General features: G+C 42.9%; 1 protein-coding gene across 1 annotated transcript in view; it reads right to left on the bottom strand.

Annotated features, from left to right (window-relative positions):
* The window catches only part of LOC129822171 (E3 ubiquitin-protein ligase RNF43-like), a 191,038-nt gene extending 172,634 nt beyond the window's left edge, over window positions 1-18,404 (bottom strand). The window contains exon 1 of the mRNA XM_055880216.1: window positions 16,617-18,404. Coding sequence (XP_055736191.1) covers window positions 16,617-16,856 — 240 coding nt within the window. The 5' untranslated portion in view covers window positions 16,857-18,404. The remainder of the gene's footprint in view (window positions 1-16,616) is intronic.
* Window positions 18,405-18,848: the final 444 nt, after the last annotated feature.

Here is an 18,848-nt window from a genome sequence, read left to right as displayed (position 1 = left end):
CTTGTGAAGATGCTGTAGGAAGCAGGTAAAAAGTATCTATATCCACAGTAAAACAAGTCCTATATCAACATAACCTGAAAGGCCGTTCAGCAAGGATGAAGCCACTGCTCCAAAAACGCCATTCAAAAGCCAGACTACGGTTTGCAACTGCACATGGGGAAAAAGATCGTACTTTTTGGAGAAATGTCCTCTGGTCTGATGAAACAAAAATAGAACTGTTTGGCCATAATGACCATCATTATGTTTGGAGGAAAAAGGGGGCTGCTTGCAAGCCGAAGAACACCATCCCAACTGTGAAGCACGGGGGTGGCCAGCATCATGTTGTGGGGGTACTTTGCCTCAGGAGCGACTGGTGCACTTCACAAAATAGATGACATCATGAGGGGGAAAAATTATGTGGATATATTGAAGCAACATCTCAAGACATCAGTCAGGGAGATAAAGCTTGGTCACAAATGGGTCTTCCAAATTGACAATGACACCAAGCATACTTCCAAACTTGTGGCAAAATGGCTTGAGGACAACAATGTCAAGGTATTGCAGTGGCCATCACAAAGCCCTGACCTCAATCCTATAGAAAATTTGTGGGCAGAACTGAAAAAGCGTGTGCGAGCAAGGAGGCCTACAAACCTGACTCAGTTACACCAGCTCGGCCAAAATTCACCCAACTTATTGTGGGAAGCTTGTGGAAGGCTACCCGAAACGTTTGACCCAAGTTTAAGAATTTAAAGCAATGCTACCAAATACTAATTGAGTATATGTAAACTTCTGACCATCTGGGAATGTGATGAAAGAAATAAAAGCTTAAATAAATAATTCTCTCTGTTATTATTCTGACATTTCGCATTCTTAAAATAAAGTAGTGATCCTAACTGACCCAAGACAGGGACTTTTTACTATGATTAAATGTCAGAATTTAAATGTATTTGGCTAATGTGTATGTAAACTTCAAGCTTCAACTGTAAGACAGGTCATTTTGCCGAACCTGGCGTTACGGCTGGAAAATGCCAGTGCGCCAATTTTTACATGACGAAATTGCAAACTAACTAAACTAACACCAGATGAAACTAAAGCCCTATATGTTCCTGAGTGGCAGAGTTACAGTTTTGACTTAAATCTGCTTGGAAATATATGGCTAGATTTGAAAATGGCTGTCTAGTAATGATCAACAACCAACTTGACCGAGTTTTAAGAATTTTTTAAAGAATAATGTGCAAATATTGCACAATCCGGGTGTGCAATGCTCTTAGAGACTTAACCAGAAAGACTCAAAACTGTAATCGCTGCCAAAGGTTACTCCAACATGTATTGAGGTGTGAACACTTATGTAAATTAGATATTTCTGTATTTCATTTTCAATCAATTAGCAAAAATGTCTAAAAACATGTTTTCACTTTGTCATTATTGGATATTGTGTATAGATGGGCGAATCTTTTTATTAATTTCATCCATTTTGAATTCAGGCTGTAACACAACAAAATATGGAATAAGTCAAGAGGTATGAATATTTTCTGAAGGCACGGTAGATACGTATCAAATTGTCTTGAAAGGGAAATATGTACATCCCTGCTACAAGTGTAATAGAATGCATTATAAACAAATGATACACAATTTGCTTCAAAGAAAGCGATATGTCAACATTACTCATTAGATAGATGACAACAAAAGGCTGTGCACACCATAGAAATAGAAATACTAGAACGGATAAACCCCCTGAGATCATTTAATGGATGTCTGTGCTAGTAATTCTATTTCTATGGTGTGCACAGTGACTGCACACACATCCAGAGGGCAGTCAGTGAGGCGGTGAGCCTAAAGCCAGAAGAAATCAGCCAGCCCAGCCCCCAGATAGCACAGCTCATCTCACCAGGGCAGCATAGTGAGGAGATGAGGAGCCCTGGAGAGCTGTTATCACATCCAGGGAGATAGGAAAGGAGAGGGAGGAAATTACGGACAGGAAATCCATGAGGCGGGGAAAGGAGGGGAGCTGGGTGTGTATCGGAAGTGCAGAGTAAACAGACTCCTTTTTTAATCATCCCAGCTCATGTTTTTTTAACTGAACACACACTTTGATCTTCTTCTCCCTCCGCCCCCCCCCCTTCCCCCTCCTCTCATCCCCAACCTACTAACTATCAACCTGACAGGCCAAGCCTCTCTCTCTCTGGGCTAGGTGAGCCTGCCTGCCTGCTGGCCACAGAGAGAGATAGTGGTCTACACTGGGACTTCTCTGGTCTGAGGGGAGAGGTGGCTGAGAAACAGGGCCTCCCCAGGGGTCGTCAGGCTAGGGAGGAAGGGATGAAAAGCCTGCTTGCCATACAGTGGTGCAGAGTTAACAAGTATGCACTGTCTAGTGCCCTGCCTGCCCCAATTATACCTGATGTTTTTGTGGGCCCTCACAACGGTCAATCTGACCTTTCACTGGGACAAAGCCCTCGACAGACAGAAGAGAGCGTAAAGAAGAATTCTAAAGGGACTTAGTGGAAAAAATAGCGCTTTTAAAACCATTTAGCTTATTTTAATTGGACAGAGAGCCCATCAGAGGATTAACTTCAAAAGGAGGTGCGGCAGGCGTAACCTTCTCCTCTTCCTCCTTTCCACTGGGCCCAGAGGACAGCTGGATTTCATTTCAAGTTCAAAGTTATCCCAGAAACCTTTTCACTTCTTCTTCTTCTCCTCCACAGGCTGGCCCTCCATAGCCACTCGACTGGCGTTGTAGCGGGAAAGGCAGAGAGAGGGAGTCAAAATTCCTGACCGCTCGGAGTCGTCCAAACATACAGTACAGGCCTGAGCCAAGCCAGGCCAGCCAGCCAGCCAGCCAATGTAGGCTATGTGTGTGTCCTGAGGACATCCTACCAGAGAGATTAGACCGTTGGATATTAGTTCTGAGGGGGGAATGTGGCAACAGTCCCCTGACCTGAATACACTGAGGGATATGAATGAGATAAGAATAGCAAACAGCATGTTAGAGAGTCCTTTATGTGGCTGTGTTTGTTTATTACCAACAAGTGTTGGCTTGGCACATTCTATTTCAGCTGAGTGTACAAAACATTAGGAACATCTTCCTAATATTGAGTTGCACCCCCTTTTTTCAGCCTCAATTCATTGGGGCATGGACTCTACAATGTGTCAAAAGCGTTCCACAGGGATGCTGACCCATGTTGACTCCAATTCTTCCCACAGTTGTGTCAAGTTGGCTGGATGTCCGTTGGGTGGTGGACCATTCTTGACACACACAGGAAACTGTTGAGCGTGAAAAACCCAGTAGCGTTGCAGTTCTTGACACAAACAGATGAGTCTGGCACCCACTACCATACCCTGTTCAAAGGCCTTAAATCCTATTCACACATACATAATTCATGTCTTAATTGTCTGAAGACTTAAAAATCCTTATTTAACCGGTCTCCTCTCCTTCACTTACATTAATTGAAGTGGATTTAGCAGGTGACATCAATAAGGGATCACAGCTTTCACCTGGATTCACCTGGTCAGTCTGTCATGTAAAAAGCAGGTGTTCCTAATGTTCTGTATACTCAGTGTATATCAGGGAAAATAAAAGCACCCACATCCCCCACTGCTCACATTGATCAAATATTATATGACAGGCATTTAATACCAACAATGATTTCTCTGTATTGTCGAACAGTAAATCATAACATTCTAAACACTGTATTCTACATAATGACAAAGAACGGAAAATATAAACTCAATATGAGGGGCTGAGGTGGGGGTGGCAGGTAGCCTAGTGGTTAGAGCGTTGGACTAGTAACCAATAGGTTGCAAGATCAAATCCCCGAGCTGCCAAGGTAAAAATCTGTCGATCTGCCCCTGAACAAGGCAGTTAACCCACTGTTCCTAGGCCGTCATTGAAAATAAGAATTTGTTCTTAACTAACGTGCCTAGTTAAATAAAGGTTAAAAAAAAATAAAAAAAATGTCCGTGGGAAAAAACCCAAAGGTTGTGGTCCTTGATAATTCATCAAATAAAACTTTTCATTTTTCCTCATGCCAGATCTTGTTTTTCTTCTGTGATCAAATAGAGAGCGAGAGAGAGCGAGAACCTGTGGCCCAGAGAAACAACATGCTTAAGAAGATCAAACGTGGCCTGAGAGGTGTAATTATTGTGGGTTATGAAAACTGGCTGTCATGCTCCACCACGGTTGAGAGAGTCAAATTCAGAGTAGCCTGAGGAGCTACAAGTCAGGCACGCCTGAGTGATGACAAAAAAAGAGAAGGATACAGAGAAAGACAGATCTATCTAGTGCTGCTGGATACTGGACAGGTGAGTTAGGCTAAAGCTAAGACCGTGTTTCTCTCTTAGAAGACTCAGCGCTGTTGCACTCTACTCAGCCCTGAAGTACTTTAATGTAAACACAAACACCTTTGATAAACCAGTTATATGTGTAGCCTATTCATTGAATCCAAGCCATTAATGGTATTATAATTCATATCTCTATAGGTAGTGCCTTTAGCAGTCTAAGACAAAACAAATACACACGTCACGAACTTTGTGGAATCTGGAATGTGTGTTGGCGTTTTTGTGAAAAAGAGAGAAAGGGACAGACACAACCTCTTCCTTTCTAACCTCCTTTCACCCCCCCCCCAATCTCCTCTTTCCCTGGATGGAAGACAGGAACATAAAGCTGCTAACATAAAGCAGCGCTCAGAGGCAATAGAGGCCTGTTTGAACAGGTCTACTACCCTGCACTGCAACAAAGACACATCATCGCACAGGGTGAGGCTGAAACGGAAACATATTTCCTATATGGTCAAAATATGTACACCAAATAGGGAATAGGGTGCCATTTCGTACTAGGGCTGGGAATTGCCAGGGACATCTCGATATAATATTATTAGTGTCGATACGATATGTATTGTGATTCTCACGATTCTATACGTATTATGATTCGATACTGTGATTTATTGCGAACCGAAGGTTCCAAAAATATTGCTTACCATATGTCTGCTGCAGAGGGACAAGAGAGAGCCATGAGAAAATGTGTTTATCAGTCATGTAAATAAAAGTGAAGAAAACGAATTGTCTCCCTATTTAAGAAGCTGTAAAGGAAAAATACTGGAGTTTCGGTGCAGGTACAGCAAATTAGCGCAAAAATAATATTGCGATATTGTCAAAACGATACGATACACTCAAAAATAATATCCAAATAGGTACACTACCGTTCAAAAGTTTGGGGTCACTTAGAAATGTCCTTGTTTATGAAAAAAAGCACAATTTTTTGTCCATTAAAATAACATCAAATTGATCAGAAATACAGTGTAGACATTGTTAATGTTGTAAATTACTATTGTAGCTGGAAACGGCTGATTTTTTATGGAATATCTACATAGGCGTACAGAGGCCCATTATCAGCAACCATTCCTCCTGTGTTTTAATGGCACGTTGTGTTAGCTAATCCAAGTTTAGCATTTGTAACGGCTGTCCTCCTCTTCTTCATCCGAAGAGGAGCAGGGATTGAACCAAGGCGCAGTGGAGTTTGAATACATAATGAATTTAATGACAAGACGGAAAAACGAACACGAACTACACTTGAAATGATACAAAATAACAAACGACGTAGACTGACCTAAACATGAGAACTACATAGACACGAAGAACGCACGAATAGGAAACAGACTACATAAACCGAACAAACCGTATACAGTTCCGTATGGTGCAAACATAACACAAACACGGAAGACAATCACCCACAACGAACACTGTGACAACGCCTACCTAAATATGACTCTTAATTAGAGGAACGCCAAACACCTGCCTCTAATTAAGAGCCATACCAGGCGACCCAAAACCAACACAGAAACAGAAAACATAGAATGCCCACCCAACCTCACGTCCTGACCAACTAACACACATAACAACTAACATAAATAGGTCAGGAACGTGACATTACCCCCCCCACAAGGTGCGAACTCCGGACGCACCAGCACAAAGTCTAGGGGAGGGTCTGGGTGGGCATCTAACCACGGTGGTGGCTCAGGCTCCGGGCGAGGTCCCCACCCCACCATAATCCATCCTAGCTTCCTCCCTCTAAGAATGTCCACCCTCTTTTCATCCCCACAAAATCCTCTTAATAACCTCACTAATAAGGACAACACCGGGACAGAGAGATAAATCAAGACAGAGGGATAGATAAGAATATAGAGGTAGATTAAGATAGAGAGGGAGATCAGGATAGAGGGGCAACTCCGGACTGAAAGGCAGCTCCGGACAGAGAGACAGCTCTGGACTGATGGGCAGTTCTGGGTATCTAGCCGTTTCAGGCTGAAGGGCAGCTCATGGCTGACTGACGACTCTCGACGCTCATGGCTGGCTGACGGCTCTCGACGCTCATGGCTGGCTGACGGCTCTCGACGCTCATGGCAGGCTGACGGCTCTCGACGCTCATGGCAGGCTGACGGCTCTCGACGCTCATGGCGTACTCCCGCTCTCCACGGTAAGCCTGGGAAGTGGGCGCAGGTCTCCTACCTGCCCTTGGCCCACTACCTCCTAGCCCCCCCCAAGAAATTTTTGGGAATTACTTACGGGCTTTTTAGGCTTCCGTGCCAGACGCGTTCCCTCATAGCTCCGGTTCCTCTCCCCGGTAGCCTCTGCTCTCCTCAGTGCCTCCAGCTGTTCCCATGGGAGGCGATCCCTCCCAGCCAGGATCTCCTCCCAAGTGTAGCAACCCTTTCCGTCCAATACATCGTCCCATGTCCATTGCTCCTTCTTTTCCTGTCCCTTTCTCCGTTGACTCCGCTGCTTGGCTCTGGAGTGGTGGGTGATTCTGTATTGATCAAAGGTAGCGGGTAACTATATTTTACCGTGATTTTATTAAGGTCTCGATAATCAATGCACGGGCGTAAACCGCCATCCTTCTTCTTCACAAAAAAGAAACTCGAAGAGGCGGGTGAAATGGATGGCTGAATGAACCCCTGACGCAGGGATTCAGAGATATAATTATCCATAGCCACTGTCTCCGCTTGCGACAGAGGATACACGTGACTCCTGGGATATGCAGCGTCTACCAGGAGATCTATCGCACAATCCCCCTGTCGATGGGGTGGTAATTGAGTCGCCTTCTTTTTACAGAAGGCGAGTGCCAAATCGGCATATTCTGGGGGAATGCGCACGGTGGAAACCTGGTCTGGACTTTCCACCGTAGTAGCACCAACGGAAACCCCTACACACCTACCTGAGCACTCTCGCGACCACCCCGTGAGAGCCCTCTGTGGCCAAGAAACAGTGGGGTTATGAGTAGTTAACCAGGGTAGGCCTAACACCACAGAATACGCAGGGGAATCAATAAGGAAAAGACTAATCTTCTCCTTGTGACCCTCCTGCGTTATCATAGACAAAGGTGCGGTGACCTCCCTGATAAACCCTGACCCTATTGGTCGACTATCTAAGGCATGAATAGGGAAAGGCATATCCACAGAAACAATAGGAATCCCTAAACTATAAGCTAAATTTTTATTAATGAAATTCCCAGCCGCGCCTGAATCTACTAGCGCCTTATACTGGGAATGCAGGGAAAAATCCGGAAAGGTGACAGAGACAAACATAAGTGCAGCAGAGGGCTCTGGATGAGTATGGTGCCTACTCACCTGGGGTGATGCCAGAGTGCCCTGCCTGCCTTCTCTATTCCCAGAGGAACCAACCCGGCACCGATCAGCAGTGTGATCTCTGCGATCATAGATGGTGCTCGAGCGGGTACCCCCTCCAGTCTCCCTGCGCACCATCCCTCCCAATTCCATAGGTTCGGGAGAGAGAGTGCGGGAGGATGGAACAACCAGACCCCGATCTAGACGTCCCCGAGTAGCCAGCATGTTGTCCAGCCTGATGGACATATCCACCAGTTGGTCGAAGTTGAGGGTGGTGTCTCTACAGGCCAGCTCCCGACGGACGTCCTCGCGTAGACTACAACGGTAGTGGTCGATCAGGGCCCTGTCGCTCCATCCAGCGCCGGCAGCCAAAGTCCTAAACTCCAACGCGAACTCCTGAGCACTCCTCTTCCCCTGCCTCAGATGATAGAGGAGCTCACCTGCTGCTCTGCCTTCGGATGGGTGGTCGAATACCTTCCGGAAATGGCAGATGAGCTCCTCAAAATGGTCCAACGCCTTATCCTCTCCACACACAGCGTTGGCCCACTCCAGGGCTTTCCCGGTAAGGCAGGAGATGAGGGCGAAGCTTTTCTCACGGTCTGTTGGTACTGGAGAGACCGTGGCCAGATACAAGTTCAGTTTTAGGAGAAAACCCTGGCAGCTGGCAGTATCTCCATTGTATCCCGTGGGTAGGGATAACTGGATCCTGTTCTGTTCCGGAGGGGAAAAAACGTTCGAAGGAATTCCAGGGGGTGGTGGAGGTACTGGACACGCTCCCTGTCTCTCCCAGCGGTCCATACTCTGGACAATGCGATCCATGGCAGCGCACAGACTGTCAATCTCCGCCGCGTGTTCCAGGACGCGTTCCTCAACCTCCATTAGTGAAGTGCCTCCTCCTGCTGACTTCATTTTTATGGGTCAGAGATTCTGTCACAATGGCGTGTATAAGTGGCAGAGGAAGTCAGGCGCAGGAGAGTCAAAATAGAGTGTAGCATGGAGTACTTTAATAAAAGTCCCAGTAATTAGCTCCATAACACTCACGGAAAAATATAATACAAAATCTGGGTACGAAGACCCATCGCACACCTATACACAAAACACACAACACTTGACAACGAACACCTAAATATGACTCTTAATTAGAGGAACGCCAAACACCTGCCTCTAATTAAGAGCCATACCAGGCGACCCAAAACCAACACAGAAACAGAAAACATAGAATGCCCACCCAACCTCACGTCCTGACCAACTAACACACATAACAACTAACATAAATAGGTCAGGAACGTGACAGCATTTTAAAAGGCTAATTGATCATTAGAAAACCCTTTTGCAGTTATGTTAACACAGCTGGAAACTGTTGTGCTGATAGAAGGAATAAAACTGGCCTTCTTTAGACTAGTTGAGTATCTGGAGCATCAGCATTTGTGGGTTTGATTACAGGCTCAAAATGGCCAGAAAGAAGACGCTTTGTTCTGGAACTCGTCAGTCTATTATTGTTCTAAGAAATGAAGGCTAATCCATGCGAGACATTGCCAAGAAACCGAAGATCTTGTACAACTCTGTATACTACTCCCTTCACAGGACAGCGCAAACTGGCCCTAACCAGAATAGAAAGAGGAGTGGGAGGCCCCGGTGCACAACTGAGCAAGAGGACAAGTACATTAGAGTGTCTAGTTTGGGGAAACAGACACCTCACAAATCCTCAACTGGCGGCTTCACTAAAATAGTACCCGCAAAACACCAGTCTCAATGTCAACAGTGAAGAGGCAAATCCGGGATGCTGGCCTTCTAGGCAGAGATGCAAAGAAAAAGCTATATCTCAGACTGGCCAGCAAAAAGAAAAGATTAAGATAGGCAAAAGAACACAGACACTGGAAAGAGGAACTCTGCCTAGAAGGCGAGCATCCCGGAGTCGCCACTTCACTATTGACGTTGATACTGGTGTTTTGCGGGTACCATTTAATGAAGCTGCCAGTTGAGCGAGAAAAAAAATCAAAAACAATAATAATACGCGATCAAAGTTCATTCGTGTTGCCTCTTCATTAATTATCCTTCCCCCACAAAAACAATTATTTGAAAAAGTCATTTTCAGCACGTGCCTGATATTCTAAGAGATGATTTGAGGTGGACCAGCCCAGGCTTATGTATTGAGCGACATTGTAACCTACAGTTGAAGTCGGAGGTTTACATACACTTAAGTTGGTGTCACGCCCTGACTTTAGTTATATTTGTTTTCTTTCTTTTTTGGTTAGGTCAGGGTGTGACAAGGGTGGTTTGTTTAGTTTTTGTATTGTCTAGGGGTTTTTGTCTGTCTAGGGGTTTTGTTTGTCTATGGGGATTTGGTATGGTTGTAGGTTTATGGTGGCCTGAATTGGTTCCCAATCAGAGACAGCTGTTTCTCGATGTCTCTGATTGGGGAGCCTATTTAGGTTGCCATTTTCCATGTTGGTTTTGTGGGTAGTTGTTTTCTGTTTTTGTGTCTGCACCAGACATAACTGTTTCGTTTTCGTTCTCCTGTTTGTTGTTTTTGTTCAACTAGATTTTTTTGATTAAATCATGAACACTTTAAACGTTGCACCTTGGTCCACTCTTCCTTCAGCCCACGAGAAACGTGACAGTTGGAGTCATTAAAACTCATTTTTCAACCACTCCACAAATTTCTTGTTAACAGTAGGTCAGAAGTTTACATACACTAAGTTGACTGTAACTTTAAACAGCTCCTGAAAATTCTAGAAGATGATGTCATGGCTTTAGAAGCTTCTGGTAGGCTAATTGACCTCATTTGAGTCAATTGGAGGTGTACCTGTGGATATATTTCAAGGCCTACCTTCAAACTCCGTGCCTCTTTGCTTGACATCATGAGAAAATCAAAAGAAATCAGCCACGACCTCAGAAAAAAATTTGTGAACCTCCACAAGTCTGGTTCATCCTTGGGAGCAATTTCCAAACGCCTGGAGGTACCAAACAATAGTATGCAAGTATAAACACCATGGGACCACGCAGCTGTCATACCGCTCAGGAAGGAGACGTATTCTGTCTCCTAGAGATGAACGTACTTTGGTGAGAAAAGTGCAAATCAATCCCAGAACAACAGCAAAGAACCTTGTGAAGATACTGGAGGAAACAGGTTCAAAATGATCTACATTCACTGTAAAATTACTCCTATATCGACAAAGATCGTACTTTTTGGAGAAATGTCCTCTGGTCTGATGAAACAAAAATAGAACTATTTGGCCATAATGACCATCATTATGTTTGGAGGAAAAGGGGGGCTGCTTGCAAGCCGAAGAACACCATCCCAACCGGGAAGCACAGGGGTGGCAGCATCATGTTGTGGGGGTGCTTTGCTGCAGGAGGGACTGGTGCACTTCACAAAATAGATGGCATCATGACGAAAGAAAATGATGTGGATACATTGAAGCAACATCTCAAGACATCAGTCAGGAAGTTAAAGCTTGGTCACAAATGGGTCTTCCAAATGGACAATGACCTCAAGCATACTTCCAAAGTTGTAGCAAAATGGCTTTAGGACAACAAAGTCAAGGTATTGGAGTAGCCATCACAAAGCACTGACCTCAAACCTATAGAAAATGTGTGGGCAGAACTGAAAAAGCATGTGCGAGCAAGGAGGCATACAAACCTGACTCAGTTACACCAGCTCTGTCAGGAGGAATGGGCCAAAATTCATCCAACTTATTGTGGGAAGCTTATGGAAGGCTACCCGAAACGTTTGACCCAAGTTAAACAATTTAAAGGCAATGCTACCAAATACTATTTGAGTGTATGTAAACTTCTGACCCACTGGGAATGTGATGAAAGAAATAAAATCTGAAATAAATCATTCTTTTAAAAAAAAAATTTGCAATAATGACAATTACAACAATACTGAATGTACACTTATTTTAACTTAATATAATACATAAATAAAATAAATTTAGCCTCAAATAAATACTGAAACATGTTCAATTTTGTTTAAATAATGCAAAAACAAAGTGTTGGAGAAGAAAGTAAAAGTGCAATATGTGCTATGTAAAAAAGCTAACGTTTAAGTTCCTTGCTCAGAACATGAGAACATATGAAAGCTGGTGGTTCCTTTTAACATGAGTCTTCAATATTCCCAGGTAAGAAGTTTTAGGTTGTAGTTATTATAGGACTATTTCTCTCTATACGATTTGTATTTCTTATACCTTTGACTATTGGATGTCCTTATAGGCACTTTAGTATTGCCAGGTTAACAGTATAGCTTCCGTTCCTCTCTTCGCTCCTACCTGGGCTCGAACCAGGAACACATCGACAACAGCCACCCTCGAAGCAGCGCTACCCATGCAGAGCAAGGGGAACAACCACTCCAAGTCTCAGCGCGAGTGACGTTTGAAACGCTATTAGCGCGCATCCCGCTAACTAGCTAGCCATTTCACATCGGTTACACCAGCCTAATCTCGGTAGTTGATAGGCTTGAAGTCATAAACAGCGCAATGCTTGAAGAATTGCGAAGAGCTGCTGGCGAACGCACGAAAGTGCTGTTTGAATGAATGCTTACGAGCCTGCTGCTGCCTACCATCGCTCAGTCAGACTGCTCTATCAAATAGCAAATCATAGATTTAATTATAACATAATAACACACAGAAATACGAGCCTTTGGTCATTTATATGGTCGAATCCGGAAACTATCATTTCGAAAACAAAACGTTTATTCTTTCAGTGAAATACGGAACCGTTCCGTATTTTATCTAACGGGTGGCATCCCTAAGTCTAAATATTGCTGTTACATTGCACAACCTTCAATGTTGTGTCATAATTATGTACCATTCTGGCAAATTAATTACGGCCTTTGTTAGGAATAAATGGACTTCACACAGTTCGCAATGAGCCAGGCACTCAAAACTGCTGCATATACCCTGACTCTGCTTGCACCGAACGCAAGAGAAGTGACACAATTTCCCTAGGTATAAGAAATTCATGTTAGCAGGGGATATTAACTAAATATGCAGGTTTAAAAATATATACTTGTGTATTGATTTTAAAGAAAGGCATTGATGTTTATGGTTAGGTACATTGGTGCAACGACAGTGCTTTTTTCACAAATGCACTTGTTAAATCATCACCCGTTTGTCGAAGTAGGCTGTGATTTGATGAGAAATTAACAGGCACCGCATCGATTATATGCAACGCAGGACACGCTAGATAAACTAGTAATATCATCAACCATGTGTAGTTAACTAGTGATTATGTTAAGATTGATTGTTTTTTATAAGATAAGTTTAATGCTAGCTAGCAACTTACCTTGGCTTCTTACTGCCCTCGCGTAACAGGTAGTCAGCCTGCCACGCAGGCTCCTCGTGGAGTGCAATGTAAGGCAGGTGGTTAGAGCGTTAGACTAGTAACCGGAAGGTTGCAAAAACTAATCCCCGAGCTGACAAGGTAAAAATCTGTCGTTCTGCCCCTGAACAAGGCAGTTAACCCACCGTTCCTAGGCCGTCATTGAAATTAAGAATGTGTTCTTAACTGACTTGCCTAGTTAAATAAAGGTGTAAAAATAATAATAATCGGCCAATCGGTATCCAAAAATACTGATTCCCGATTGTTATGAAAACTTTAAATCGGCCCTAATTAATCGGTCGACCTCTACTAAGGGGGTAAAACGCACTCAGGGGCGTGAAAACCACCTAAGTGATGCTATGGTTCTGTTATTTTTCTTGATTTTTGAGTTTGTTACAATGCGTTGGAATATTATTTTTCCTCACTAAAGGCCTAGGTCCAGTAGCCACGGTTTGATACTGCTTTAGACACATTTTCATAATGCATTGTAGTCAATGGCAAGTGATGACAGCTAAATGTGTCTACCAATTTTCACTATAATTACACAAAATATCAAACAACAGTTGGGGGACAAACTACAAGCGAAAAAAGAGTAAAAATTACATTAGCTAGCGCTAGCCAGCTATACCTGTGCCAAAACTCTGGTAATTCTCCTTTTCTAGCTTGTTCTCATCTTCTTTTTAAATGGTGAAACATGTTTTCAGCACATTCATTTTTCATGGCTCGGTCTTGTCCCTCTGCAGCAGAAATGGTGAGCAATATGTTTGGAACATGGAATCGCAATAAAATGGCAGTATCGAATCGCAATACCTGTAAAATCGTGAGAATCACAATACATATCGTATTGGTGATACTATCCTAGCGTTATGTCCATGGCAATTCCAAGACCTAGTGGTGTTGGGATTTCTTCTCTTCTGAAGGAAAAATAAACAGGGATCTTATCATCTCTGGATTAGAACTGTCACTGTCCCTAGGTAACCGAACTGAGCTGAGTGAACAACAGCAGTTAGAAGGGAACCAGTATGAAGCCTAAATATGCATCACTTCACGCCATCAGGGAAATACTGTAATGTCAGCAATCACCTTCACCTCCACAACCCTGGTCCACCAATACTCAGAACGCAGCCTAAATAGCACCTTATTCGCTGAGTTAAGCTCGCGTAAATGGAACGTAATTCCCTTTTGATGCACTTTTCTCTCTAAGTATATTCTAACCTTGAACTTAAGCATGAGAATAGCATGCTATTCACCCGCTATTCGTTGGGTGTCGAGATGAAAGAAATTAAGGTGTGGCGGAGGTGTGTCTACAGATACTCCTTATTCTGATTCCACCACCTTTACGAGCGATGAAACGATGAATAAGATCGAGCAACATGTCGGTTCTAAGTGGAACAACATCTCATTTATTTTTTTCCCCCTATAAATAACACCATTCTCCATGCACTGTAATTTACAAATTGATAAGATCTATTGATAAGAAGTAAATGAGGAAGCCATTTGGATAAGGGGATTGTAAATATAAATGACAATTGTTTTAGATCTATTTTACCTTTTACACATACACACACACACACAATAATGATCACTTGAAACCAGTCATATAGCAGCAAACTGAAGCATATCAACATATCACCTTTTCCACAGGGAAGTTTTTGAAATCGTGGTCTTATAACTTGGGATGAAATTTGGGGACCCAAGCTATAGGCTTCTGAAAATGACAGTATATCTCCAAACCTACAGAGTTAAACTACCGAGTTAGTGACAAGAGTTAGTTTCCTAACATTTTGCATCATTCCATTACACCGTTAGTTCACATTTCTTCCTGGTTGAATTAAATGTTTTCAGCGTGAGCAAAGGAACCACGCCTGCAAAGCCCATTACTCAGGTGCATAAGATAAGTCTGAGTACAAACTACTGAATCGGCTCTGTATACTTAACTATGGGCCCTGGTCAAAAGTTGTGCACTATATAGTGAATAGGATGCCATTTGGGATGCAGCCTCAGTAAAACAGTAATCTAGGAATCACTTTCTGACAGACAGACCTAGGTCTACATCTCAGTGTTTTTTTCAAACTGTAATCCACTCCTCCTTCAAGGTCAGGTCAAATGTTATCACTCATATCTAAGGTGATATATCAAAGAAGCACTCAGCGCAAAGGAAAGGAAAGGCTTCGTTGCCTCAATGTAAATGAACAAAGACCCGGAAAGCTGACTTATGCCTTTGATCTTTTCAGCAGCACTGCTATGCAATACACCTCTAAAAAAAAATAACATCACACACACGCAAGCACACACACACGTGCACACACTTCGACATACTGAGTCTATATTTTATATTAAATGAATCTAGTGTCATCATTTTCACCGCTATGTCTAATATTGTACATTCCCTGTGGAAAAGGCTGTGTAGGCTAATTCATTATCAATTATGGACATCTGCAGCATCTGGTTCTTCATTCAAAATGCCTCATGCACCTGGTGAGTGAGGACAGACAAGACCCTATGTATCTCATATCTGTCGCCCCCCTTTCTTCTCAGACTGGAAATAAATTGACTTAGCCTTGCTTTAGTTCCCCAACAACTTTAATCCATGCATGCATCCAAACTATGCACCACAGAGAGCGCAGGAACTGGCCTGGCTTGCAGAATAGGAATATTTACAGTATAGCCCACATGTATGCCTATGCGTTTAGCATTTGAATTATGCATTGTGTACAGTAAGGGCATGAGCAAGCTAAAAAAAAACAAAAAAACAATGCAGCTTTTGATCTCAACTCTTGAACTTGCATGGAATGCATTGTTTGGTATTTAATCACACTGTTCAGTAAAAAAAAAACATTAAAAAAGGGAGTTTTTTGGCAACTTCTGGGCATGGCTGTCCCTAATAATTTAGGTTCTACAAATCCATCAGCTTGATAAAAGGTTTGGGTGGAGAAGTTGGCACTCTCACCCCTAACCAGTATTTTATTGGCAGGCAGGAAGAAGACAAATGGGAATAAGATAAAATTAAAACAAACGGAGCTCTATAAATATATATGTCAACACTGTTGTTAATGAGGAATGTTGATATAGATATCCTATTCAATTCTAATTCCTAATTCTATGGTTGACACAGACAGCATGCATGAAACAGAGTGACAACGAGGGGTTATATGCCTAGCAGCTCAATAACCTATTACATTATAGTGACTGAGATCAACAACAAGATGACAAAAAAGTTGGCCTGAGATTTAAGACTGCCATGGGGGTTTTGTGGTTTAGGATATGGGACAGTGTTAACATCAGAGTTTGCCAAGGTGAATCTGCCAAGGTGAAGAGTCAGAATGGTAAAACCAAATCTTGTCAAAACAAGCCATAACCATAAGATCAGACAGAACTGATGCCTAAAGTGGTCCTCTGGAGGATGTTGTTTCACAATGTGACATACTGTACCAAGCAATGCATAAAAATCTGAAACAATACTCCACAGTCCAATGGACTACCAGGCCAGCCTATATCACAAGATGTCTCCATGGACTGAATTCATGTGACATAATTGATTAAAGATGCATGGGATATTTTAAGCCAATAACCACTATTTGCTAAACTTATTGCCAAAGAGTTATTGAAAGCTAACCAAGAAAATATAGCCAGTATGCACTTGACTTGCATTGCACATGATCAGGTGGACCTGGAAACCTATATGACCGTGACACATACCTGCATGAGCTTCCCCTCTGCAGAGCCGGCGCTCCCTCCGACGAACAGCCCTTCCAGAGTGATGGGCTTCCCCCTGGGCTCGTGTCTCAGCAGTGTCACCTTGATGACAGCCCTGGGGGCCGAGCGCTCTGTCTCTACGGCCGCCGCCAGCTCCAGGCCCGTCTGACCGAACACCACCTGCAGGGCCGCTATGAGCAGCCACGGCCAGAGCCCGGCCAATCGCCGCTGGGGAACGGTCATTGGATCGGCTGCAGCGGCGGGCTCCGGCCGCACATCGTGGACTTCAAAGCTGGCAACAACCGGAGTTGATTCAGGACAATAAATATATGGCCCAGCAACGGTCCTCCTCTTTGTGGGTTCTAAAATGTAAAAACTCGTGAAACCTATTCGAAAAACAGGGTTAAATCCAACGTTTTAAGGCTCACTGACTGCCATGTTGTCTTTGTGGATGCATGTCTTGTGGATTTCTGATTAATTCTTACCCCGCTTTAAAAGTTTGTTCCAGTTGAAAAAGGTTATTGATTTCACTCTTCACATACAACACGAGCTCCAGTCCTTACACGAGATAAACAGTAGCCCAGTTCTCATTTTCAACGTGCAGGTTGAAGTTGTCAGTCGGTTCAGTCCGGACACTTCCAAAACACCGGCTCCTGTAATATTCAACCACTAGCAATATTTCAAAAAACCTTTTGCAACAATGTTGATAATTAATTATGTGACCAACCCACTATAAACATGCTACAGTTACGTCTGGTTTAAAAAATGTATCCAATTTAGCGGTATTCCATGTCACATTTCCAGAGCAAGGGAAAAAATGGTAAAATCTCGCTGACGGACTCCAGATGCAACAAGTATCTCAAAAGCAATTCCCCCTACTATTCTTTACGCTAGATGTGTGAATGTAGGCTATCCCCACCGCACTGTATCCCTATAGGTTTCAAACGAATGGCAAGGTTTGTTGAACTTCAGAAACCGAGATGAACAAAGTCAAATTGATGTTGATAAGACTGATTCCAAGATGACAGTCGACCATTCAGTAAACAACGACGGAAATGCTATAGTAACTTTCATAAGCTCCGTAGCGACTAAATATCGACAAAAATGCCACCATAGAGTTGACAACGGAGCATTCCGGACTTTTGACATGTTTAACTAGCTAATCCAATGGAACCGTTGAAATTATTTACATAGCATGTTATAACTAGTTAATTAATTAGCAGTAGAAATCACGTGTCATTTCTGCAGCCGACGCATTCACATGTCTATCGCCCGCTTAAGTTGTTACGCATCTAAAACCAGTTTGCTTCCTGCCACCTTCCAAAAAAGTTGTCTCTTTTCCCGAGTACCACGTCTGAAATTTATAACAATTCTGAAACGAAATACTTCCCGCGGTTGCCGAAAAAATATATATACGCTAAACTCCAGTAATTTACTGAAGATACTGAAAATGTAGAACAATGTAGAATCGAAGGAACGCAAGTCGTTAAAACACTGTTATTGGTCTTCATAAAGAACATTGAAAAGTTGGAAAAAGACACTGTACATTAAGCGAAGTCCCGAAGCCTGCCTCTCGTAGTCTCCCTCCCCTGGGCTTTCATTGATCGTCTACCTGCTGACTGCCTGTTACCGAGGGTGGAGCACGAGCTACACAGTGACACCACAGACTAAAGACGACACCGGGCGGCCTCCAGCGGACAACCCTGGTAACAGCCAAGCGCCACTTTTTGACCTCGTTTAGATCGAAGATTCTGGAATGTAGACAATCTACCTTTGAGGGCCCCATATAAAGAACTACATGATGCAGTAAATGAAATGCAAATATCCAATTCATTATATCACATTTTAATCATAATAATGATAGAGATTTTTTTTTTAATCACTCAAGGTTAAAATAGATTTGTTCCGTTTTTGCATTTCAAAATTATGTAAAAATGTCACTTTTTGGTGTCAAACTAAAACAAATGAGGAATAAACATTAAGGTTACTTGTGCTTTAACTAAAAACAAAAAAAGACAAATAAGTCTTGGTATGTATGGCCGCAGGAAGATTATCAAAATGATTGGATCCCATAGTGTATATTCTGCCCTTGAATTGCGTTCGAATGCAAAACTAGACAGATAGCTAACAACTAAGTCTTCAATAAAACTTCCAAGGCGTGACTTTTCTTGAATTAATATATTGAAAACGTTTATGTTGTGAAACTGCAAAACACAGAAAAGAATATACCTTAGT

The sequence above is a fragment of the Salvelinus fontinalis genome, chromosome 2 (genome assembly GCF_029448725.1).
Source record: "Salvelinus fontinalis isolate EN_2023a chromosome 2, ASM2944872v1, whole genome shotgun sequence".
NCBI classification, from domain to species: domain Eukaryota; kingdom Metazoa; phylum Chordata; class Actinopteri; order Salmoniformes; family Salmonidae; genus Salvelinus; species Salvelinus fontinalis.
This window is presented reverse-complemented; position numbering and strand designations above follow the sequence as displayed.